Source organism: Telopea speciosissima, chromosome 11 (assembly GCF_018873765.1).
Source record: "Telopea speciosissima isolate NSW1024214 ecotype Mountain lineage chromosome 11, Tspe_v1, whole genome shotgun sequence".
NCBI classification, from domain to species: Eukaryota; Viridiplantae; Streptophyta; class Magnoliopsida; order Proteales; family Proteaceae; genus Telopea; species Telopea speciosissima.
The window spans coordinates 56,610,788-56,637,944 of NC_057926.1; the positions used below are offsets into that span (position 1 = coordinate 56,610,788).

At 38.0% G+C, this 27,157-nt stretch overlaps 1 protein-coding gene across 1 annotated transcript in view; it reads right to left on the reverse strand.

Annotated features, from left to right (window-relative positions):
- Positions 1-26,935, reverse strand: part of LOC122644604 (protein AAR2 homolog) — a 28,226-nt gene extending 1,291 nt beyond the window's left edge. Inside the window, exons 1-8 of the mRNA XM_043837983.1 lie at positions 26,800-26,935; positions 24,644-24,701; positions 16,799-16,858; positions 14,815-14,944; positions 14,119-14,342; positions 8,395-8,487; positions 8,237-8,308; positions 6,452-6,484 (exon numbers count right to left, since the gene is read on the reverse strand). Of these exons, the coding sequence (XP_043693918.1) occupies positions 6,452-6,484; positions 8,237-8,308; positions 8,395-8,487; positions 14,119-14,342; positions 14,815-14,944; positions 16,799-16,858; positions 24,644-24,701; positions 26,800-26,882 (753 nt within the window). The 5' untranslated portion in view covers positions 26,883-26,935. The remainder of the gene's footprint in view (positions 1-6,451; positions 6,485-8,236; positions 8,309-8,394; positions 8,488-14,118; positions 14,343-14,814; positions 14,945-16,798; positions 16,859-24,643; positions 24,702-26,799) is intronic.
- Positions 26,936-27,157: the final 222 nt, after the last annotated feature.

Here is a 27,157-nt window from a genome sequence, read left to right on the forward strand (position 1 = left end):
CAGAGTGCTAGGGCAGGAGGATTTTGATTATATATGCCCATGCAATTAAGCAATGATCAAATTAATCATATAATCCATACACACAATACACAACAATAAGGCTACAAAAACATTTCTCATGTTAAACATAAAATAGAGGAGCTAAAATATTGCTCTAACAGATGTAACCAGATAAAGTGTTTTCTTGTTCTTACAATTCATTCTAAAGAACACAGACTTACGTGAGCAATGACTTTGTCTCCAACCTCCCCCTCCCACAACCCCCTCACACCACCCCCATCTAAAAAAATTGACATACCAACTTTAATCATGAACAGAAGAGAGCATACAAACAAGAATAGTGTAAAAGGGATGAGTAGCCACACGACACTATAATTTATGGAATTAAATATTGAGTTATGAATTCTTTCACTGGTTTCCCTCAAAATCAATGTCAAGTCTTTTGATCCTTATAGTGTGTGAAGTTCATCTATGGTTATAATGCATTCACTAGAAAAACAAATGGGGGTGGGGGGAGCTATTCCTTCATATGGTGTTACTGGTAATAAAGGAAAAAGGGCTTCTGCAAGGTCATATTTGTCAACATCTCAGGCACATCAATATGTTGAGAAATTAAAATCAAAATACAATAACCAGAATCTCCCCCACTTCATCCGCCACATCATAAACATAAAACTTTAATAATTGGGGTCTCACATATCCTTAATGTCAAGCAATGCTCAGTCAAGAAAATATTTGTAAAATCCTATCCCTAGGACACATGGCTTGAACTAGTGATTGAGATATGTTAGAGCAAATTGGATCTGAGACTCCTAAGATCAAACTGTTACAAGACCAAAGAAGAAGAAAAATTGGATCAATTTGGATGAGAACATAAATTTCCCTTCTCAATCCACATCGCTTAATTTTCGGAGAACTTCAAAAAATTCTTCATGAATCATGACAACCTAATGACACTTCGTACCATATTAAAGCAACTACCTGGATATCAGGTATCAAAAGTCCAGATAAATTGCTGGGGACATGCCGTGATTATCCTAGTACTTATTTACCCTAAAAATCCATGTTGATAAACAAGACATGACTCTGGGTAGGGATATGTGACCAACATCAATTCAAAAGGCAAGAGCCCCAAAACACTCGGATAAGGCTGGGAGGAGGAGAAAATTGACTGCCACCGTTTTGATAAATTAATCCCTTGTCTGGCATGTTTTAGCTGAGTCCTCGTACCTGCATCCATTTTTTGGACACATGTCCTGTGTCCCAATATCCTAAATTTTGGGTGTCAGGTGGATCCAACTCCTCAATTCATAACCGTTGCCATCCCTGTGTATCATAGACTACAATAATAACCTGATCATCAAAATTTAGACTACCATAAAATAGTTTAGTGAAAATTTTTCGGGAACTGGTGTGACTCAACAAGATTATTTTGATGTTAGTCAAATTTCAATTGTGTGACTTTTATTTCCCTTTGATAATACAAATTGGAACCTACTATGTCCACCAAAATCCAGGGCTTCCATAGCAGTGAGACCTTCTATAATCCTGATCATGTAGTGGCCAATCAACTATGTAGAGCACAACAACAGGTTCAAGTAACAAAACCAAACATGAATATACAACTATGTAGAGCACACTAGCTGGTCGTCATACAACTATATGTCTTGCTTCTCTCCCCCCACCTCTACTTTATCCCATTTTGATCAACTTAGCAGGAGCTTCTTTAGGTTGTGAAGGGATAGAAAACTGGTTCCAACAGTCAGCTGGAAATCAATTTGCAGTTCTAAAATGTCCAGTGGTCTCAATCAGAAGTTGGCTGCCCACATGAATTTGGCCTTGCTTTCCAAAAAAGCCTGGAAACTTTTGCAGCCTGAACCCTCGTTATGGAGCCACGCCATGAAATCTAAGTGTTTTCCTTTAACTTCCTTCAGGCCTCTTGTCCTCCATCTGCCTCTTGAGGTTGGAAATCCTTGTTTAAAGCTAAAAATTTGCTTCTTAAAGGTATTTTCTTTCAAGTGGGTAACGGTTCCTCTATAAATCCGTGGTCTGACTATTGGATTCCTAATACCCCATTTCCTGTCCCTCTGAATGCACCTTCCACAGTTAACCATTTTACTGATTTTTCCTTGATGCGGTGGAAAGCTCATCTTGTAAGGTTTTGGTGGCCCCCGGATATATCTGAAGTCATCTTATCCCTCCCCTTACGGCCTTACCACTTACACCCACGGCAGATCGTATAGTTTGGCTCCCCACCTAAATGTAGTCCTAGATTGGTAGGAGACCAACTAGGAGCAAATCAACCAGGATCTGTTATGAACAGGTGAATCGGCTAAGTCAAAAATAGGGTTTTTGGTGAATTTAGAGTTAGGGTTTGATGTATGGGTTATTTCAAGTTGAGGTAGGGGGGTCTATCAGTGAAAGTCCTAAGATGTTTTGATGGATGGAAGTGTGTAAATTTGAATGGGAAGCAACTTAGTTCTAGGGTTTCGGGTTTTGGAAAAGAGGAAAAGAGGGGGATCTAGGGTTTAGGATGGGAATTTGAGGCTAGGGTTTGGATCGATTATTCTTAGTGTAGGGAATGAATTAGATTCAGGTATGGTGTGTTTCTGATGGTTGGATTGGTCTGTGAAGAATTTGGGTAATGGGATGATCTCCATAAATAGGTGGGCTGTTGTGGTTTGAATGGGGTACTGGGAAAACAGCTTGGTTCAAGTATTCCAATTGTACAAGAGAATACTCGATCCAATTATGTGAAGGTGTTGTTAGCTGAATGGTTTGTTAAGAATTTTGGGAGATGGAAAGGTTTCAAGAGATGGGTGGGAAAATTAGAGGTTTGGGGTGGTTTGGAGGATTAGGAGAAGAATGGGGTATTGATGGGATGGATCAAACTTACTGTCGTTGCAGAGAAATCTTGGCAGCAGCTTGTTTAGTTGATGTTCTTGAATAAAGATTGAATCTTGATCTTGAACTTGAAGGAGATCTTCAAAGAATTGAAAAAAAGCTTCAAAGAACCACCCGGGCTTCACACCGCAAGGTGTCGATTGGATCAAACACCAATCCCACCAACAAACTACCCGAGCTTCCCACCGCAAGGTGTTAATCAGATCAAAGACTGATCCCACCAGCCTTAATCAAACACAAGACAAAAATCTTCAATGGAGAAGAAGAGCAGCAAAAAGCTTTCATTAATATCAAAATTCATGTACAATACTTGCCCCCCTTACAACCATATATAGAAGACTCAAAAATAGACTCCTATAGTAAAAGGAAAGGCCTAACCCAATCCTTAACCTATTAGATAACCTAAACTGACTAGGAAGTTGAACTAGACTCAAACAGAGTTCTCATTCAGCCCCACTAAACACTTAAAAGAAAACTACTTAAATCACTTACATTGAACCATTGGTTGAACCGGTTCAATTTATAAACAAAAACACCAAAATAAAACTAAGTGGGAACTAAAACAACTAATCCCGTATGCAACTTAATTACCAATATTTTAGGCCCATAAAAGTGGCCTATTACATAGAAAACCCATGGGATCAAAGACCCAACATGTATATAACCTAATTTTAGACTTATTCCCATCAAAATAAGCCTCTTTTGGTGATGTATCTGCATCACACCTCTTCAGGTCTTTTTACAGTTTCTTCAGCTTATCGTTTATCCCTATTAGGTTTCTCCCCTCTGCCTAACCCCATGTGGCTTAGAGTATAGGATATTCCTTTGGCTCCCAAAACCAAATTTCTGATTTGGAAAATTCTCCTAGACAGCATTCCTTTTCCCTCTCTTCTTCTATCAAGGGGTACCCAAGTTCCTATCCATTGCCCCTTCTGTTCTCTCAATCCTATTGATGCCACTCATCTTTTTCTCACATACAGTTTCTCTAAGACCATTTGGCATTCTGCTGGGTTTTCCAACATTTCTATCTCCCCCCTTTCGATGCATTCCTGGATCATTGCAATCCTCTTTGACTCAAACTCATTTCCTAACTCCTCCTAGAAGCTTGCTTGCCTGACCAGTATTGTTTGGAATGTATGGTGTGCCTATAATGAAGCTGTTCTCAGAAACAAATTTCACAGAGTTGCTAATGTAGTCAGACGGTCTTTACATTATTCCTATGAGTACCATGCTGTACTTCGTCATCAGTCTACTTCCAAGACTTCAATCTTTGTTAGATGGCTTCTTCCTTAGAGCCATTCATTAAAGTTAATTTCTGATGGTTCTTGTATGAGAGCTCCAGGTCATGCTGGAACTGATAGCGTGCTTTGTAATTTTCTGGGTGAATTCATATCTGGTTTTTCAGAGTACATGGGTATCACATTCTCTTTTGTCGCTGAAGTGCTTGCTCTCCGACAGGCCTTACTTCTGGATATCTCTAAAGACTATCCGGATATTCAAGTTGAAGGAGACAATTTAATGATCATCAATATTCTCAAGCGTTCATCTTCTACAATCCCATGGAGAATTGCATCAATCATAGCCGACTGTTTATCCCTCTTGAACCGTTTCAACAGGATTTCTATATATCACATACATCAGCAGGGAAACTCTGGAGCTGACAGTCTTGCTTCCTTCGGTGTTCACCACCATTTTTATTTTATCTAGAATATCCACCCTCCCCCGTTTGTGGCTCCTTTTTAGTATAATGATCTTTCCGGTGTGGCTCTCCCTCGGTTCGTATGCCCTTCTAGTTAATGATATATTTTTTTTTTATCAAAATACATATATATACAACTTTAATTTGGGAAGGGGTCCTGTGCACTAGCAAGGCATACAGCTTCCATGCACAGAACACGAAAAGCATTTGTTTTTTAGTCTAAAACAGAAGTCTTGATGATGTCATCTGTACACAACAAATATTGATGCAGAATTATCACCAAACTGGGCTTCTTTTCTTAGGAATAAGTCTAGGGTTGAGATATATATATGTTAGGCCTTTGATATCAAGGGTTTTTTATGTAATAGGCCACTTTAATGAGCCTAAACTAGGGGTATATAGATTGCATACGGGATTGGCCCAATACTTAGTTTATTTTTATGTTTTTTAATTGAACCGGTTCAAATTGGTTGCATCCAATTGGTTCAATTTAAGTGATCATGTGACTTGGTTAAGTGGTCATGCGACAACTTAAGTGGTCATGTGATGTAAGTTGGGCTGGATTAGGACTCTATAAGTCCAGCCATGTTTTGAGTTTATTTCCTTTAGTGTTCTAGTTTCCTAGTCAGTTTAAGTTACCTAATAGGTTAGAGATAAGGATAACCTTTCCTTTTTAGTGTTTAAGTCTATTTTTGAGTCTTCTATATAAGTTTGTAAGGGAGGCCAGTATTGAATACAAATTTGATTAATGAAAAACTTTTGTTTGCTGCCATTGCTGCTGCCCTGCTCTGTTGAGTGTTGCTCCTTGTGAGTGTGCATCCTTGTGGTTCTATCAAGGTGGAAAGGGATTGGTGGAATCCGGTTGACTCCTTACGCCGTGACGGCTGGGAGGATCTTCTTCAATTCGAAGGTGGTTCTATCCTTCACATCTGTTCAAGCTGTTGCCAGTGAAATCTCCAGTAAGTTTGACACCCAATTTCTTCTTCTATCCCTCTAATCCTTTCTCCCAATCGATCCCTTTAATTTTTGGTTTGAATCCCATAAACCCTAACTCCATTAAACCCTAGATCTTGCTGCCCAGCCATATCTAACCATTAGAATTACTTCAAATTCAAACCACAGCCTCTCCTTAACACTGTCTATACTTGACCCAAGCTGCTGCCCCTATGTGTCTTTCAAAACCCTAAATTCGACCTAATTTCTAAAACCCAAAACCTGAAACCCTAACCCTAATTTCTGGAATTTTGAATTCTCATCTAAAACCTAACCAAATCTAGCTTTCTAAACTCCCCAAAACCTGCCTAGTTTAATCGTATAAACTATATTCCCATTATCCTACCCTAACCCTAGGAATTGACCTAAATCCTAGTGCTGTCCATTCGAACCAGCAGCCCCTTTTGTTATTTGATCCTATTGTTTGGCTCCTAGTAGGTCTCCTACCTATCTAGGACTACATTAGATATTTTTCCTTCTAAAGTTAACAGATGAAAAATAGGTGGATGGGATCCTCAAAAACTAAAAGGTAATCATCTACACCTTGGATGAATGATGGGAGTACTAAAAATAAGTTCGCAGGAAATTTGATGTCGTGTTTACAAGACAGAATTTCCTGGAAAATGGGAACACCATAACCAACATGATAATTCATTTCATCATTGAACAAAGGAAAAACAATGCAAAGGCAAAGAAAGATCAGGAATCCATTTACAATTTCACATGTACGGCTAGATATTACACAACAACAAGGTTGGTTTAACCATGTAGAAGGATCCATGTGACATTGCTTAATCAGTTGCGTCTGGAAACACAAATATTTAAGATGAAATCTTAAAAAGTCTCGAGTATTACCTTTGTGAACAGCTGACTCCTTGTATGCAAAGGCTGCAAAAGCAGTGTATTTTTAGACATTATTACTAATACACAAATATAGACTATTTAACTTGCATGTGAATTAAATTTAGACATTATTACTAGTACAGACACATAGACTCATTAACTTGTATGTATATTAAACTAATTTTGATCATTAAAAAGAATCTAAAATGTTTCAACTTGAAATCAAATATTTACCCAACAATATCATGAAAAGTAGGGATGCAAACGGATCGGATTTGGCTCGGATTTTACTACTATCCGAATTCGAATCTGTTTACCGAATGATATATCCGTATCCGATCCGATATCCGACGGAATTTTAAAAATTAATATCATATTCGAATTTGGGAGTTTATCGGATATCCGAATATTATCCGATCCGAATAAACTATCCGATTAGTAAACGAATCTGAATCGATTACAGATTTCCGACTCCGATTACTGACTTCCGACTTAGGATTAGACAAATTACCAGAATATCCTTATAAAAGTGTTTATAATAAGGGTAATATAGTAATATATCATATGTTTTTACAAAAATATTAAACTAAACGCATTTTACAATTGGATAGTAAGTTAACCAAAATGGAAATATCCGAATCCGAATCCGAATGCGATTATCTTTAGGGCAGATTCAGATATTTTTCGGAAACCAAAATTCCGGATCCGGAGTCCCCTAAACGGATTTGAACACGGATCGGACACGGATACTAATGAAAAGCATTTACAGCTATTCTAAAGCAGGAACAAATTATCAAGTCCCAGATACTAAGTTGAATTATGGTCATGATTTCAGAGCCACACGACCCATAAGTCTGCAGCACTCATGTTTTGACGTGTCTCATGTAAAGAAGATCACCATCAACCATTAGATAGTCCCAGCTTAGTTGTCTAGGAAGACTTGGATCCACCCACCACATCCATCCAAGTTTCCAACGTGGCAAGAAAACATGAATTCATGGCAGAAGTCAAATTAAAAAAAAAAAAAAATCGTTAGATTTAGGTTTTCCCTTCAATTTTTTTTCCTCTGCATTTATATCGATTTTTTTTTGCCACAAACGAGATCGGAACTGGAAAATACAACTATATTTGCCACATGGCAGTGGCTGTTATCTGACTGTTGGATAGATGGGGAATTCCCTGAATAAGCTATGAGTCAAATTTGGTGGTCCATGTCAACCGTAAGGCCCACCATGTATTGGATTTTTTCCATTGTTTCTCCGATGGCCTTGTCCTTCAAACACTTCCAAACAAATGATAACTTTGTCAAATCATTTTTGAAGAACTATGTTAACATATGGAAATTTCAACTGGTCCCAAAATTAGGCCATGACTTGATAATAACTTGGACAATGTCTATTAAGGTAGACCCCTAACCAACTGGATTGCCTTCTGTCTTCTAAGTGCAAGAGAACAAAAAATAATAATAATAATAAAACCCATTTGTGTGGGCAAGGAAACACCTCATATTCAAAGAGACTTTTCCCATATATATTTATATTTGTTCCCCCCCCCCCCCCCACCAAAAAAAAATTCTCTTGAATTATTTTGCACACTTCTATTTTACTGAGATTTATGTTTACCTCATAATTGGCATCATCTGCATGGCAATACTATTAACAGTCACTCATACCTTTAACTGATGAACTTTTGTTTTTATCTTTAACAATGAAACAGGCAACCGAATGGTTAATGTGACAAAATAAAACTGTATAGTTTCTGCTCAAAAGGTAATAGGGAAAATATATCAATACTTACTGCTTCTATACAACTGAAAAAGAGGCTAACTAAAGCTTTCCATTGAAGAAATGCTTCAAGCGACTGTCCCATCTGCATATTTCCAAGTGTCTTAGTAATTTAATATTTTTTCTGGGATAAACATACCACAAATGCAAGTTATATTGATATAAACATACCAGAAATGCAATATAAGCAAACTGGAGTTCCCCAAGAATAAATTCTTCTGCACCTCCAAAATCTTTTGCCAGTATTGTTTCTAGCAATTGCGTCTGACAGAAAGTAACCAACCACATAATTACCAACATCAGATGAGAGCCATAGATTAAATTTTGAAGGAATTAAAAAATGAAGGATGACAAGCAAACCACATATTCCATATACCCATCAGTGCAAGAACTTCCATTTCAGAAATGAATAATTTGTTGGTACTTGGTATGACAGGAAAAAGTATTTGTTCAAATTCTTAGTGGAAGATCCACAACCCATGTTAAAAAAGACCAGGATTAGTGTTCTTAACAGAATATCCTTAATGTAGTCCTAGATAGGTAGGAGACCTACTAGGAGCCAGATAACAGGATCAATAGCAAAAGGGGTTGCTGGTTCGAATGGGCAGCAATAGGTTTTAGGTTAATTCTAGGGTTTAGGATGGGAATTTGAGAATGGATCTTATCTAGGTTTAATATGCAGGTCTAGGGTGCTTTTATGGCATATAACTAATAGGATTTGGGAAGGCTTTAAAATTCTGCAATTCTGGACAGAATTGAGTTGCAAGTTTTGGGTTTTAATGGAGTGGAGGAATGGAGTGGAGGAATGGAGGGGATAGAGTGGGAGTTATGAGCTGGATTTTGGATCGAGTGTAGGGAGAAGTGTGGGGGATGTATGCTAGAAGTTTGGTTTGAAACTGATGGACAGATTTGAAGTTATGGAGGAATCCTAGTTAAGGTAGGGGTTGCAGGTTTAATGGAGATTAGGGTTTGATGGATGGAGGGGGGTGTGGATTAGGTTAGGCGATGAAGAGGGGAAGGATATATGTAGGAAACTAAGATTACTTACTGGTTTGATCTCCTTCAAAGGCAGCAGCAGCAGCTTGAAGAAGCTCGATTAAAGAAGAAGAAGAACCTCCCGGTACTGGACAGAAGCAAGGAGTCGCAGGAGTCCACCCACCCTATCCACCTTGAGATCCACAAGGATATACACTCACAAAGAGCAGCAGCAATGGCAACAAGCATAAAGCTAATTTTTATTAATCAAATTCGTATTCAATGCTGACCTCCCTTACAAACTTATATAGAAGACTAAAAAATAGACTTAGACACTAAAAAGGAATGGCCTAACCCTATCCCTAACCTATTAGGTAACTTAAACTGACTAAGAAACTAGAATACTAAAGGAAATAGACTCAAAACATGGCTGGACTTATAGAGTCCTAATCCAGCCCAACTTACATCACATAACCACTTAAATTGTCACATGACCACTTAACCAAGTCACATGATCACTTAAATTGAACCAATTGGATGCAACCAATTTGAACCGGTTCAATTAAAAAAACATAAAAATAAACTACGTATTGGACTAATCCCGTATGCAACCTATGTACCCCTAGTTTAGGCTCATTAAAGTGGCCTAATACATAGAAAACCCTTGGGAACAAAGGCCCAACATGTATATAACCCAACCCTAAGCCTATTTCTAAAGAAATAAGCCAATTTCTATGATGAACCTGCATCAACTCACCCCAACTTAAAAAAATTCGTCATTGAATTTTGCGCGGGGGGGGGGGGAATCAACATGTGATCAGCAGCTTTGACCATCCCCAAACAAAATTCCGATGAAGTAGGAACATTGGGGATAAAGTCTTCAATGCGTGGAGCTTGCTCTTCGAAGAACCATGGTAGCATAACAAACTCTATGTGTTCTTTCTTTGAATCAGTAGCAGCTGTCAATGTCTCGTCCATAGAGCCTTCAGTGTTAGCAACCTTCTCATCTAATGCATGAGACACAAGCTCCACCTCTTCAAGCAAAGCATCTTGAAGGTCATTGTTTTCCTTTGGAATGCTCTCAATCAACTTTTCATCTTCTACTGTTTCAGCTTTGTCTACTTTGTTCTCTTCAATAGAATCTTCTACAATTGTGTTTTGGACCTCCATATCAATTTGATGGTCAAGCTTCTCAATTATGATCTCAACTACTGGTGTAGCTTGGTCTACTTGAATTTCTTTAGCTATCGGTTCTTGAATCTCTTCAACACAAACTGCCTTAGTAGAATCTTCTGTTGGTACATCCGCCATTAGTGAAACTTCAAACACAGTCGATGCCACTTGCGTTTGAGTTGACATGTTCGGCAGTCCTGTGGTTGTACAGTCGATGTGGTCACCTTTGGTTGTAACCTTTTTAGAGTAAACAAATGGTATAGCCGGTGTCGATCAGGTAGGACATACGAATTGTTTTCAGATTCAATCCAACCTTGTCGCTCGTCCAACCAATTACAACCTACTGCAATAACGCTCCTTGGAGATGGTACCGCCTTACACCAAGCACCGTCAGAGTATGAGGAACACTCAAATTCAACAAAGACTTGACCTGTAGGCATGATGCAAATCTCTCTTGACTGGGACAACATATCCACCACGGATTACGAAATAATGTTGTTACGTCGCCTCTCATCAACAATTACTATGGCTTTGCTCCCATTGGGTTGACGAACTCGGGTCTTGAAAACAAATGGAGGTGGGTCTTTCGAGGCTTGGTTGGAGCTTCCATCCGCCATAGCTCTGATACCAATTAATGTAGTCTTAGATAGGTAGGAGACCTACTAGGAGCCAAATAATAGGATCAATAGCAAAAGGGGATGCTGGTTCGAATGGACAGCACTGGGTTTTAGGTTAATTCTAGGGTTTAGGATGGGAATTTGAGAATGGGTCTTATATAGGTTTAATATGCAGGTCTAGGGTGCTTTTATGGCATCTAAATAATAGGATTTGGGAAAGCTTTAAAATTCTGCAATTCTGGACAGAATTGAGTTGCAGGTTTTGGGTTTTAATGGAGTGGAGGAATGGAGGGGATAGAGTGGGAGTTATGAGCTGGATTTTGGATCGAGTGTAGGGAGAAGTGCGGGGGATGTATGCTGGAAGTTTGGTTTGAAACTGATGGACAGATTTGAAGTTATGGAGTAATCCTAGTTAAGGTAGGAGTTGCAGGTTTAATGGAGATTAGGGTTTGATGGATGGAGGGGGGTGTGGATTAGGTTAGGCGATGAAGAGGGGAAGGATATATGTAGGAAAATAAGATTACTTCCTGGTTTAATCTCCTTCAAAGGCAGCAGCAGCAGCTTGAAGAAGCTCGATTAAAGAAGAAGAAGAACCTTCTGGTACTAGACAGACACAAGGAGTCGCAGGAGTCCACCCACCCTATCCACCTTGAGATCCACAAGGATATACACTCACAAAGAGCAGTAGCAATGGCAGCAAGCATACAGCTAACTTTTATTAATCAAATTCGTATTCAATGCTGGCCTCCTTTACAAACTTATATAGAAGACTCAAAAATAGACTTAGACACTAAAAAGGAATGGTCTAACCCTATCCCTAACCTATTAGATAATTTAAACTGACTAGGAAACTAGAATACTAAAGGAAATAGACTCAAAACATGACTGGACTTATAGAGTCCTAATCCAGCCCAACTTACATCACATGACCACTTAAGTTGTCACATGACCACTTAACCAAGTCACATGATCAATAAAAATTGAACCAATTGGATGCAACCAATTTGAACCGGTTCAATTAAAAAAACATAAAAATAAACTAAGTATTAGGTTAATCCCGTTTGCAACCTATGCATCCCAAGTTTAGGCTCATTAAAGTGGTCTGATACATAGAAAACCCTTGGGAACAAAGGCTCAACATGTATATAACCCAACCCTAGGCCCATTTCTAAAGAAATAAGCCAATTTCTATGATGAACCTACATCAATCCTAGCCAGACATTACAAGTTGATCGAATAAAGGCTACAAAAATACTGCTGCACAACAAAGCAGGAAGATGAAGCAATGTTCCACGAAATGAATTTAATAAATTCATGACTCATTAAGAGAAGTAAACCAGTCAGTCTATTTTTTTCTGCCTATATATTGTTAGTTTTCTAATATATACACCTTATTACAGAATAAAGAAAATGTTTGGGAAAGTGGTGAAACCATCGAGATAGATTGATAAATAGGTGCCTAAATCTGGATACTGTGACTTTAACATAATTAGGGCAAATGATCATGAAGAGATTAATAGAAACAGAAGAGTAGACAAGATTCAAGATTTGGCGGTGATGTAGATCCCAGACCCATGCATGGGCTGACATACAATTGAGGGAGAAGGTCCAGTCCAGCCAAGACCAGTCAGCTCGAGCCTAGCCAGTCCGTAACTTTGGGACAGAATTGGACCAGCCAATTTGTCTTCATCAAGCCATTCCCTTAACAACCTCTACCAGCTTCTAAGCAGCTTCTCAGCAGCAGTTTATCAGCAACTTCTAAGCAGCTCCTCAACAAGTATTTACTAATATTCTCTTGACTAAGCCCTCACTTGCGAAGTGCTGGTCTTTGCCAACTGAACAACCCCCTTGGGGTCCGTATTTATACTTAAAAAAGGCCATACTCAGTGCACAAGGCTCCCGCATTTAGCAAGGTCTGGGGAGGGAGTTTTAGTTTACTTGGGAATTAGTTTTTTTGAGTTTTTTAATCTTCATCCGTGGATGGATTTAAATGAGTTCTAGTCCAAGTTGAGCCGGAGTTTTGATTCCTGGAGTCTTAAGTTGAAGTCTTTTAGTAAGTATTTGTGTATATAGCTGTAAGGCGCAAAAGTGGATGTGGTTGAAGAACATGGAATTTTGTTTTAGACTGTTTATGTGTGATAGTGCGAAAACCTAGGAGAACCTTTGGTAATATCTTCTCCCTCTTCTCTTAACTCTTATTCTTCTTCTCCTCCTCCTCCTACCTCCCTCCCAAGTTACTGTTTAGTCTTCATAGACCTAAAACAAATCCAATTTCTTCTTTGTTCCTTTTTTCTTTTTTTTTTCTATTTTTTAATTCCCATGTTCATTCTATAAGGATCCTTAACCTTATCTAAAACCCTGCTTTATCTTCTACTATTATTCCTTCTTTGCTGATAGTTTAATCTATTTAAAACAGAATTCCTTTTATTTCTTTGCCAAATCATAGAAACTTCCCCCCGTAGATCAGCCTTAGAAATCTGACACCTAGATACATCATAGTGGGTGTGAAACATCATTTCATACATCAGCTAGAGATACTAATATAATGTGTTGGATTCTCTCCAAACATATGATCATATCTTCGCGAGTTGACTCTGTGTTCCCCTCGAAGGTCCATAGGCATTTTGTAGGGGATTTTATCACTGAACTGAAGAAGTGAAGCTTCAAAAGAAAAAGCTTGATTGATCATGAGTAGATAAGACTTGGTTTGTATACCAAAGAAATAGATAACTCATATCTTTTTAAGTAGTTAATGACTGCACTTATCATTCCATACCTTCCAAGAAGTTGCACCAATGCCAGGACCTGTTTTACTAATGTAACATAATTACAAGAACTTGTTCCAGTAAACAGTAAACAGGAAATACAAGTCAGCAGAACATTCATAATGGACTCCAATATTCAGGGTATACCAAGTTAAGAAGAATTATAGTTTGAACCATGAAAGGCAAGTGAAGAATTAATTGTTACCGCATTCTCAAGAAGCCACCAAATCTTATCATTCTCTTTTCACATAGGAGTAATCAATGTTGTTGCCATTTTGGGGGGAAAATGATCAAAGATAAATTTAAAAAAATAACAGTTCATTGTGATTTTGAAATAAATCAGAGAAAAAGGCACAGAAAATTACTTTATCATGGTTCAAAGAAGTAAGTTCTTGTCCTGAAATGCTCTTATTCTTGACAAAACGGGGAATCGGCGTGTAATAACATCGTCGCTTGAGGGGCTTTTCAGCAGGTATTGAGAACTTACTATTCTGCAACTGCTCCGCTAAAGCTTTTTCGGCAGCAGACTTAGGACCCGTGTCAACTAATCCAGCCTCACAAACAACAGTAATTTCACCGCCAAGAGGTTCTGTGAACCAAATGAACCATTCAGATTATAAAGTTAGTCCATGTTAATTACTAGAAAAACTTCATCTCTGAAGTTCATAAGAAAGAATGTTACACTAAAAGATTTGAAAAGACAGGAGCTTTGCAAAAGGCACAAGACAGTCATATGCACATTTAAATGCAAGAATCATTGGCAAAGATATGGAAAGGAGAACAAGGGCTGCCACCATGAATCAATCGGACAAAGCGGCTGTTCTACCCAATATCATGTCTTCATGAACCATGAAAATTCTTGTGTTTCTTTTTTTATTTAAAAAAAAGGTTCTTATGTGTTTTCAATGTTGTAAGAAATAGCACAAAATAAAAGATGACATTAAACAGCATTTGCAGACAATAGTTCAAATGAACGTAGATAAGCAATACAGTATGTAAGTGTCATTGTTGGTTGAATTGTGGTTAAAAGGGAGGGAAAAAAACAACATCTTAACAGATACCGATTCTTTTTATGGTATCCTTAGTGATATAGTTTGAAATCCTCTTCCAGTCGCCATAGTGGTCCAAATCATAAGGCCCCAGTTGGTGATCAAACTCCAGTTTCTTTACGGCTGCAGAATACCTCTCTTCCTATTAGGGGATTTGAACAAAAAATAAAATAAATAAGTGAGCATACCAATAACCAAATAACTAAAAGGACTGAGAAAACTTATAAATTGATCATTTCATCACTTCAAGTATAATAGAAACCAGACATGGGATATTGTAAGGACAGACTTGAAAATCTGAATAGAAAATTGAAAGGGTTCCTTTGAGAACAGCCATGGCCAGTGTATTGTATACCTTTCTTGCTACAGATTGCTATTTTATTATATTCACTGGTAATTACAAAAGAACAATACAAGCTACTGATACAACAACAACATCAAAATAGAGTAGAAAGGACAGGGCCATGCAATAATGAAGCCCCTATGAATAAAAAAGAAATTTCCAATAAATATAGAAATTAGTTACTATTTTATGCTTCCAGTTATGCTGTTCTGATATGCTACAGCTACTGTTTCAGTGTTAATGTTGAATCCTAGAATCGGTAGCATAGATCTGCTATTTTCATCATACAAAACCTCTGAACTATCTTTAATATTAGGTTTTTTCTCAGATTCTAAGCTCTTTGGTAGATATTGCATATCAATATATATATTGGATTTGTTTGCAAGAATCTGTTCAAGCATTTCATTCTAGCTTTCCTATTCATTCTTGATCATAATATCCTCCAAGTGGCTGCTGTTTTCATGCTATATTGATTTTCTTGCCAACCAATAGTTTCTTCTCAACAAAAGTCTGTTTCTTTTGTGAAATCAATCTCTATTGTGATTATTCCTTTCGTATGTGAAGAGAGAAGTTTTTTTGATTGGCTCATATATTATTCCATCAAATTTCCGTGACTTTGTTTCCATATGATTTAAATTGGCTAGTTTACTTAATTTTCTCCCCCTAACTGTAAAGGAAATCCTTGGCCTCTTCCGAATTATAGTGGCCCTGTCTAACTTCTTTCACAGCAATCCCTTCAATTTTCTCCCCCTTATCATCTACAACTCTTTAGGATGTCTGCTTAATTATTTCAAATACTCCTAGCTTTCTCACAAACCTGATCCATCATAAGGTTACATATTGAGTCTATCGCCCACAAGGTTACAAAGGTGGTCAAAATATATCTCGCATCAGTAAACTAGGACTGTAGTGTTTTGTCTCCATATGCATGTGCCCCCACAGCTCCCATCATTAGCCACTTTGCCAGCTCATGTGAAACAAACCAATTCACAAGTCAAATGAGTAGGCAGTGAATTAGATGACTATGGGTCAAAATTTGTCCATTTCTTATTGTTTTGATGTAAATTAAAAGCATATTCAGTCACCTTTCTAACAAGACCAAGATAGATTAGGATACACTATGGCCAAACACTGACAAGGTATCAATTTGTGGTGGGATTTTCCTTTTCATATAGATTAGCTAGGAGTTCAAGAGTCTTTATATACCCAATGTAGTCAATTTTGATAGTGGATGAAATTGAAGAATTTTGCGGTTGCATGAACAATCGATCTTCACTTGAAAGGTCGATGCTATCAACCCTTTCTAGGATTGTGCTCCATTCCCTCTCCTGCAGTCCTGCCTTTATCTTATTTTAGTCTGTAATTTATGGATTTACCCTACCCACAATTATAACCATATTCAACCATCAATAGTAATAAATCTCTAGCAGCACAACTAAGATTTCTTTCATTTCTTTTATAGTTTTATTCCTTAACTTTCTTCTTAAACCAACCAAAACCCTCCATCACCTAAAGGCTTTCATACTTAGAGCCTCACATGATGAAAGTGACAAGATGATTATGCAAAATATATCAGCCATGACACTGCTTTTGGATTAGAAAAAACATGCATCACGTACACAACATGTGCAGGATAAGACAATTATTACAGACCTCGTCTTCTGAGAGTTTGACTAATCGCTCCTCTTGTTGATGCCATTTACAAACAATTACCTGTTTTAGTCATGAAAAAGAAGACAATTCAGTCCCATTGATGCACCAGATGCAATTTAGGAAGGGAAATAAATTCATTGAAAAACTCAATTTCAACAGAAAGGCGTCATATGAACATGCTGTCCACTATTTGAAACTTGACCAATACATATCCATATCAGTGCCACTAGATAGCATTGAGATATTCTACAACAAAAGGGTAACTCGTAATCAAACAGTAAGATAACCTCGTCATTTTGCAAAGTACCAAGCCAGCCATCTCTCTCTCTCCTCTTTTTTCTTTTTCTGGGTTGGGGGGTGGGGGTGGGCACCATCTTAGGCAGAAAGTGACACAGGATATGCATATCCTCTCTCTCTCTCCCCCCACCCCTCTTTTTTGGTGGGTTGGGGTGGGAGGCGTGGGCACCATCTTAGCCAGAAAGTGACAACAGTATATGCATATCACATTGACAAACACAAAGAATATTGCTTTGAAAATTGTGATCTAATTCACTATCATTATATATTGAACCACATCACTTTTTTTTGTGTGTTCATTTATTATCAGACAATGAAACAACAACAACAACTCAGCCTTATCCCAACTAAATGGGGTCCGCTACATGGATCCTTGCCCTCCAATCAGCTCTATTCGAAGTCATACTTGATACAAGGCCTAAGCTATGCATGTCTTTCCTCACCACTTCTCCCAAGGTCATTTTAATTCTACCCCTGGCTCTTTTAGTTCCTTCAATCTGAATCAAATCACTCTCTGTACTAGGGCATCCAAAGGCCTCCATTGAACATGGTCATGCTACCTCAAATGACTTTCTTGTAGCGTATCATGTATCGGAGCTACTCTCAAATCAGCTCTAATATGATCATTCCTTACTTTATCCTTCCTAGTTTTGCCACTCATCCATCTCAACATCCTCATCTCCGCTACACTGAGTTTATCTATATGAAGCTTCTTAACTGCCCAACATTCCACACCATACATCATAGGCGGTCGTATGACTGTCCTATAAAAATTTCCTTTAAGTTTTAAAGGAATACGCCGATCAGTCAACACTCTGGATGCACCTCTCCACTTCATCCATCCTATTTTAATATAGTATAATTAGACAACGAAACAACATCTGATTATATTATTATAAACCCTGTTCTCCCCTGATCCCAACCATCCAACTAAGTTTAATCTCATGTCTTGATTAGGAACCCAATCCTTAATATAACTGTAAACTAAAGGGGGAGAAACCAAAAACATCACAAACAACAAAACTTAGTCCTCTTTGAGCATATTAAACTTTTGGGTCCACCCACAAAATCCTCCACATTGCTGATTTAAGATTTTCATTTTAAAGGATTCCATTCAGTCACTGCTATCTGGATTATTTTGGAATAACATTTTGAAGGCTAAAACGGTGCTAATCTGATGCTGCATCAGTCACAAAAAAACCAGCAATATAATACAAGTTCAAATACTCTCCATCTGATACCAATCCAATTCCTTTAGCTTGAACATATCCGCAACATGAGCAGCTTGGAAGTTTCAGTACTTCAGTGAAGTTTGGCTTTGTACACATCGTCACCAACCTCAAAAAGTCAAAATCTCATTGACAATATTGCCCCTCGTTTCATTTTCAATATCTTGTTTTTTCCAATTAGAAACAGTTCTTTGTGCTCTAATGAAAAGAATTTATTATCAATGAAAGAATACTGAAGAAGTCTAGGGGCAAGCAATCCACGAGTAGAGAATATTTAATAAATGAGTGCTAGAACTACGACGTTGTAAGATATGACTGTCAATCCAGTTGCGCAGTACAGTTGGTCTTTCTGCTTTACACTGTGAGGCCCACTTTCTTCAGCATCAGGATTGACAGTCATATACTCATATATTACAACTGTCATAATGCTACTATTGACAACCACAAAATATGTTAATCATTGTTGGCAAATCGTGGGCTAGAAGGAGAGAATGAGAGAATAATAACTTGTATTCATTGATAGGCAAGCCCCTCTATTTATAATAGAGGGGAACATTACAAAGGGACTGAACTAGGCGTTGTGGGACTAAAACCCGCATAGCCAACTATAGACATAATTACCCCTAACTAGCTGACTCTATAAGAGCAGCCACTTAAACCTAATACCATAGGAATAAAACTATCCCAAAAGGACCAGAATACCACCACAGTATTCTGGATTACATATTCCAACACTCCCCCTCAAGCTGGATTATACAAATAAGCAAAGAAATAAGATCCAGCTTGAACTAAAGAAAAAATAACTTCTAATAATGCTAACACTCCCCCTCAAGTTGGTGCATATAAGACACTAATGCCCAACTCGAACAAACAAAGGGAAAAAACTAAGTTGTAGCAGAATCCCGCTTGACAGATGAATGTAGCTCCCAAATAAACCTTCAAGAACTTGAAACAAATAGGTCTTCAAAACCTAGGCAGACTTGAGCAGCAAACTTTCACCAATCTTTAACAGCTGTCCAGTGATGAATCTTTGACTGATAATCTTGAAGATAAGCAACTAGGGCAACAAGCAGATGAATCAAGCAGCAGAAAAGATCAAGCAGGGGAAAAAATTAACCCAACTGTAGAACCTCATATAGGCAAGCAATAACCAAACATCTTCAATATTTTAATACTTCAATCTCCCCCTTACGACAAACTCAACCCAATAACAAAGTAGATACCCATTGGCAATGGTAAAAACTCTGATCTTCTATGTTTTACACCAAGTGTTTCTGCAAGTTCTGCTTCTACAATGTCTGCAAGTGTACTGTACATAATCCCCCCCCTCACGTGTAGTAGACGTTGACATAACAGAAATGATGTAAGAGATAGGGCAAAAACATAATATTCCAGAATTTTCCAAGAGGTGCTAAAGGTAATGGAAAAGGAAGAAATGACAAATTAGAGAATACCATTAACTTCCAAAGGGGTTATGGGTATATGCCAAAGGTATGTTTTGGGAGGTGGTGAAGTGAAAAGAGCAATGAGATAATGAACCATGGACAAAAACAATGCAACACAGTAATCTTCAACCTTTTCTATCGATCAAACTAATTCCAAAACACCAATCTCCAATGATCAGATCTGAATTATAAAAAAACAGGTCTGATTTTTAGAAGGAGAAGGCACCATTCTTCAAAAACTTGATCGATCTTCACACAAGGAAGAACCAGTGTGCAAAATTCCAAACTATAAACTCCCACATACTAAATAGAATTGACGAAGATATCTGGACAGCAATGGATGTAAGAAGCTTCAACAAAAAACTTGGATCAGATCTGAATTAATGAATAAGGCTAGGATCAAGCTCTCAAAGTAAGCCGGATATGAACAAAAAAAGCTTCACATAACTGAATAGGTTCGTAGTTGCAACCAATAACCATGGAACACACTGTTGTAATCCCAAATAAGCTGATCTCCAAGGTAGTAGATTCGAGTCTTCAATAATGAAAGAAATTCGATCTCCAATAGTAGGGCACTCAGTCTCAATAATAGGGCAGCAGTAGTCCACATAAAGGCAACAGTAACATGTCAACTAGTCATGCTTACAGAAGCCAATCAATAGAACCAGCAAATATAAGATAATCACTCAGTAGATCCAATAGATAGTTGAAGCAGCCAGCCACATAAGAACAAGGAAAATAGGTTGATAATTGGAAAAATCGAGCCATAAGAATGAACCTGAATTGTTTCCAAAAATAACTGATGAATGATGCTGAAATATGGGTTGAATACTCCTCTTATATGTATAAGACTCTCCTCAAAATATGAACTTGATAGGAAAACCCTAACCCTAAAATCGATTGTTGTTAGGGTTTTAGAAAACCCTGAAATTGAGATCGATTTAGGGAAAGGGGGCTGTAATTGCTGATGTAGACATGTAATAGATGCTGACCAAGGCTGCTAAAATGGAACCTCCAAGGTGAACAATCAATCTCCAGTAAGAGTGAGACCTGATCTTCAAAGGGGAGAGACTCCAAAAAATCGCAGAAGTAGAGCAGGACAGCATTACAGCACTACACCAGCATAAAGGATCTTCTTCAAGCCTTGAACTGATGAAGGAGAGTTCTCTTTTAATGTTAGAACCATCTCCAAAGCACTTGAACAGCAGTAAACATCCCTAGCCCAAATTGATTTTTATCAGGGTTTTGGAAAACCCTAAAAAGAAGAAATCAATTGGGGTAGGGGTCTTCAAAAAAACTTGGTAGGTGCAATATTGAGGTCGATTGGTCCTCGAAGTGGGAGTAATCAGCCCTCCAAAAATTAGCAAAAACTGAAACCTGAAAGTCAGAGTTTTTGGCAGGTAACCAAATTAGCAGGTTAAGGAATTTTTGTTGTAGAAACAAATCCAGCCATCAGAAAGGGTCCAAACTTAGATCGAGTAGGGCTTGTAGTAATAGGGAATCACCCCCAAAAGATCAGCTGCATCTGAAAAAGGAAACACCAAAATCGATTGGAGTCAGGGTTTTGAAAAACCCTGACAAGTTGAGATCGATTAGGGTATGGTGGCTGGAATTAATTAAAGCTTGGAGAAAAAGGAAATAGGGAACGAGGATAATGGAATAGGATAGAAAGGGGCTGGAGAAGGATGCATAGGGAGCTCCAATGGTGGAAGGTCAGCCTTCAATAGTAATAGGAAGTCGATCTCCAAAAAATTCTAGAACACCCCAAATCGCAAAGATGATTCCAGCAGTATTTTACTATAAAAAAATAGATAGAATGGAGGAGGGCAGCAACTAAATCATTGGTCAGGGATTTTACCTCATTAGTGCTGCCCCCTTACAAGGAGAAGAAGAAGAAAACCAGAGAAAGAGAAGCCGAGAGAGAGAGAGAGAGAGAGAAGGAGAGGTCGATTGGAGAGATGGAGTAGGGTTTTTTCTCTTTTTCTAACCGAGATCAGACCAGCTCTGATACCATGCTGGCAGAATCGTGGGCTAGAGGGAGAGAATGAGAGAATAATAACTTGTATTCAGTGATAGGCAAGTCCCTCTATTTATAATAGAAAGGAACATTACAAAGGGACTGAACTAGGCGTTGTGGGACTAAAACCCACACAGCCAACCATAGACATAATTACCCCTAACTAGCTGACTCTATAAGAGCAGCCACTTAAACCTAATAACATAGGAATAAAACTACCCCAAAAGGACCAGAATACCCCCATGGTATTCTGGATTACATATTCCAACAATCATCCTATAGGATTCATAGTTGTCACAGTGTTTAGGTGACCCAAGGCGACAGAGGGGGCCTGGAAAAGAAAAGGTTGTAGTCTGTACATGAAAAGGGAAGAGTATTCATTGAGGAAAGGGAAAATATCATCCCCCTCCCCTCTAAGTTTGCCTAATATCAATCCAGTACCCAAGTTTTGAAAAATATCTTCCCCCTCCCCTACTTTATAAAGTTACTATCAACCGTACCCTAAGTATGTAACGCTGTTAAAAAAACATGTGTAAAGACAAAATTACCCTTTTTAATATCTATTGAAAGCATATGTCTTTCTCTCTTGCTTATGAAAAGACTATATTACCCTTTTATGTAGAGTTAAAAGGCAAAAGCCTTTCATTTTTGAAATACGATTTGATGTGATAAACCAAGACCGACCACTTAGTTGGACCGAAACCAACCAAACCAGAAAACAAAACAAAACAAAACAAAACCCTAAGTTTTGAAAAATATCTTCCTCTCGTCTTCTTGATTAGAGCTTTCTCCTCTGGTTTTATTGTCAAGGGAAAAAGTAAAACCACCCCTATGTTTTATCCCCTGTTTAGAAGATTTCTTTTCTTCCCTTTTTGTATTGACTCCCATCGTCTTCTTCCTCTCATATTCGAGCTTCGTTCTCTGCAAATCGTTAAATGGGTCTTCTTCCTCTCGCCTCCGAACCGTGAATCTCAAGCTTCCTTCTCTGCAAATCGTGAAAACATAGGGGGTACTGGTTTTACTTCAGCAACAAAGGTTTCCCTCAGACAATAAAACCAAAGGAGAAAGCTCTAATCAAGAGGGCTAAGGAAAAAGGGAAAAAAATAAAAGTAATGGAGACAATGCAACTCCGTATACTAACGAAACTGTTTAAAAGAAAAAACAAAAAACCCAAATCATATTCCTTCAAATGGTGAAGACGATTAAACTATTCATTACCAGGCTGATGATATCCTTCGTGCTTTGGCAACAACTGCTATAATAGATGGACCAAGAGTATAAGACTCAAAATGGTGAGGTGAACTGACACTGGCACTACCACAACCATGATGGAAGATACACTGAGAGACCTTTAAAGTCCTGGCCATCATTTGTTTCAGAAATTTAATAATCCTTTGCACCTACTTGGTTGTTTCCTCCACATCTGATCTGGGTTTTACAGCGGTTATTAGTGTTAGGGAGTTTGTTCAACACCAATTCGAGAAGCATTTCAAAATCTTTCGAGTTGATGGGGGGAGTACATTGTTTATGTAGTGAAGTCTAGAATCCAACCCCAGATGTCTAACCCCTGCATGCTCAACAGCATGGGGTGGCCAAGAACAAAAGAAAGAACCTCTTTGGTTCTTCTTAGTTTGGACGAAAGTATTCACCGGTGCTGCCTCTGCTGCTCCTGTCTTGTGCAATTTGAGCATAAGAGAAAATTAAGAAAAAGGAAACAAGGAGCTTCACATGGACGAAAGTATTCCCCACTGCTACAACCTCAATTCGAACTCATCTTCTTCTTCTTCGATCTTCCTCCATCCCTCTTCTTCTTCTTCGAAAAATCGCTGGAATTCAGAATACTGGGTTTCAGAAAGTAAAGAGGATGATGGCTCTAGTTTTAGTTAAAACCGAGCTGGACCATGACCGGTTTTGGTTTGAGCGATCGGTCCGTTTGGTTTGCAAGACTTTCGACAGCTTTTAACTCAAACTTTTCTAGTTTTTCAAAATCAGCCATTGGATTAACTGTTTTACACGTGTCAGAATCCTGCAAAAAGGGGATTTTGGGCTTGGAGGGGTAAAAATGAAATTAAAATAAATTAAGGGTAATTTGGGGTTTTAGATAAAGTGAACCTGTCCACGTCATCAATTAATGGTAGTTTTTAACGGTTAGGGTACGGTTGATAGTAACTTTATAAGGTAGAGGAGGGGGAAGATATTTTTCAAAACTTGGGTACTGGATTGATATCAGGCAAACTTAGAGGGGAGGGGGATGATATTTTCCCTTGAGGAAAATATATATACCTACAGATCTATGATTTGTTCTAAAATAACCTCAAGCCATTTTCTTTTCTTTTTTCAAATCTTTCAAATTGCAGCCTCTAAAACCTTCAAAAAGATGGTCCATTTGATCACAGATCAACCCCTGCACATCCCCCTGACAGACCCTCAGACTCTGATGGTCCATTTGATCACAGATCAACCCATGCACATGCCCCTGACAGACCCTCAGACTCTTGAAAGATCCTTTGCCAACCTTTTAAGGCTCCAACAGATGGCAAAAGGTAGGACTTTCCAAAGAATTTTCCCTCTTCCTTAATAAATTAGCTCCTGATAACAGAATTATCTCTACCAAACATGCCTCATCTCTTTCAAAGTACACAAATATTCAACCAAAAACTGGACAAACACTCGGAAAAGAATGGCAAAGTTAATAAATTCCTCCTGCTGCAGAAAAGTATCTAGTTGAAAAATCCGAAAGTGAAAAGTCAGTTATGTTGTACTCAGAAAAAATAAAAGATATCCTGCATGGGTGCAAGTGTCTCAACAGTATTGTATCTTTGACAAAGGAAGCAGTGTAAAAAAAATGTTTACATACCTCCGAAGAACAAGCATCAATAAAAAAGCCAACTATTGGTGAGAATTCATTGCCATCCCTGCATAAGATACAATCTTTTATTAGATGGCAATGGCATAACCCTACTTTGACATCCATGAGATAGACAAGCCATTGACAGCAAAAAATAAAAAGGGGGGAATTAAAAAGAGAAGGGGGGAAAAAGGAAAGAAGTCTTCACAGAACCACCAAACCATTATATAAAAGTAATAACATAAGGTTTCAATATGCAATGACATCATATTTAACATAAGAAGAGGAAGAAAGACAGTTTTCTAGGCAAAAGAATGAGGATAATCCACTATAAGATTGACATTAAAAACTGCAGTTAAATCAACATCCCGGTGATAAGCTGAGTATCTCCTCCTGGAAAATTTTTCCTTGCAACAAAATGTTATTTATAACACCCTGGTCCTGCCACTATGCTATTATTTACAGCTTTTTAACCTCAGAAATCTCTATAACTTTTTTTATAGAGATTTTCTATATAGTAGCAAGTATGATTCTTGATCCTTCCTTTTACGTCTCTTCTCGGCTGGAACCATAAATGGGTTGTCTCCTCTAGGGATGAGGGTAGGCACAGCCCAGGCTTGTGTGGTGTTGGTTGTCGTACACGACCTCATAAGAAAAGAATGAAAAAACGATCTGTCGGAACTCGGAAGTACCAAATAGAAAGAAACATAAGACTCAAGTTGATGCTTTTGGCCTTGTTAAGGTAAATACTTATACATATGAAGAGTTCTATCTAACAAAGAGGCAATTTTTAAGCTGCTTGAAAATTGAGAGAACCAAAATCAGCTAATGACAGAATCACAAAATTCTACAAGATGGTAAAGCACAAAGACTGAAATAATTGGAACTCTACCAATAGTAAGCAAATACGATTAAAATAAAACCATGTATAACAATAACATTATAAAGGAATGATGCAATCTGTTTTCCTCTTAATAAAATTTGTTACCTTGAAAAAGGTTCACATTATCCTTAATAACAAACATGTATCATTCCTGGGAAAAGGATAGAAGGTCGATGTCTGTTCACAGACAACAACAACAACAACAACTCAGCCTTATCCCAACCAAATGGGGTCAGCTACATGGATCCTTTCAAAACAAAGTAGGGGAAAACTGAGATCCATACGAAGAAAGAAGAATGAAGAATAGAAATGAAGAAATAAGACAAGAAAAGTGAGAGATGGAAAATGAAAGTAAGAGGAAAGAGGATAGCCCAGGAAATCAGGAAAATCTCAGCTACATGGTGTCAACGACATGGATCCTTGCCCTCAAATAGGCTCTATCTGAGATTTTGAGGTCAAACTTGGCACAAGACCAAGGCTATGCATGTCATTCTTCATAACCTCACCTATGGTCATTTTAGGCTTGCCCCTAGCTCTTTTAGCTCCTTCAATCGAAATCAAATCACTCCTCCTTAATGGGGCATCCCTAGGCCTCCGCTGCACATGGCCAAACCACCTCAGACGACATTCTCGAAGCTTGTCGCTGATCGGGGCGACCACCACATCAACTCTAATACGTTCAATTATTACTATATATTTCTACAGGCTAAAGACAATAATCCAATAGCAACAACAACAAACAAACAGCAAACTTAGCCATATCCCAACTTAATGGGGTCGGCTACATGGATCCAAACAAAACAGAGTTCTAACCAAAAAAGGGAAACAAAGATGGGAAAAGACGGATGGGGAAAGAGATGGAAAATTTAAAAAAAAAAAAGAAAAAAAAAAGACATATAAGATAGTAAGAGGAAAGAGGCACAGCCCAGTACGTCAAGAGATTCTTAGCTAAATGGGTTTTGTGACATGAATCTTTGCCCTCCAATAGGCTCTGTGTGAGGTCATACTTGGTACAAGACCTAGACTTTGCATGTCCTTCCTCACCACAATATTCGAATAGCATTCTACTGTTTTAGCCTTGCACCTTTATCAATTCTTTATAAGTTCATGATGCTCAGCATCGAAAATGAGGAAGCAAGAGCTGCTGTTATGTAAGTACAATACAAATTGTCAGTAATCAAATGCACATACAAGCACATGAATGGAACAGCTTTCTGCTTATTGCGATCAAATAACTCCACAGAGACAAACCTTGAAAGAAAGATAAATGAATCAAACTAACCTGTTCGAGGAACTATAATATACAAAATGAGGTCCAGGAGGGATCATCTTTATACCCTTAAAGACAGGCCCCACAGAGGACATCTGCAAGAAAGATAAAAGAATAGTGTAGCTTTCCAAAATTGGTTTAACTTATTGCAAACATGGAAGAAATAGGAAAAGTATTTCAAAGTAACCATGGGTAAAATTGCAGATCCAATAGAAACAGCTTTTCTTTTTACATATCAAGGCTCTTTAGTGAAGAGGATAAAAGGAGAGACCAGTACAAGAATGTTTCCAACCCAAAAATACAAAAAAGAGAAAATTCAGAAAACTAACAGGATTGGCAGACACCTATATACAATCCCTTGTGACCACTT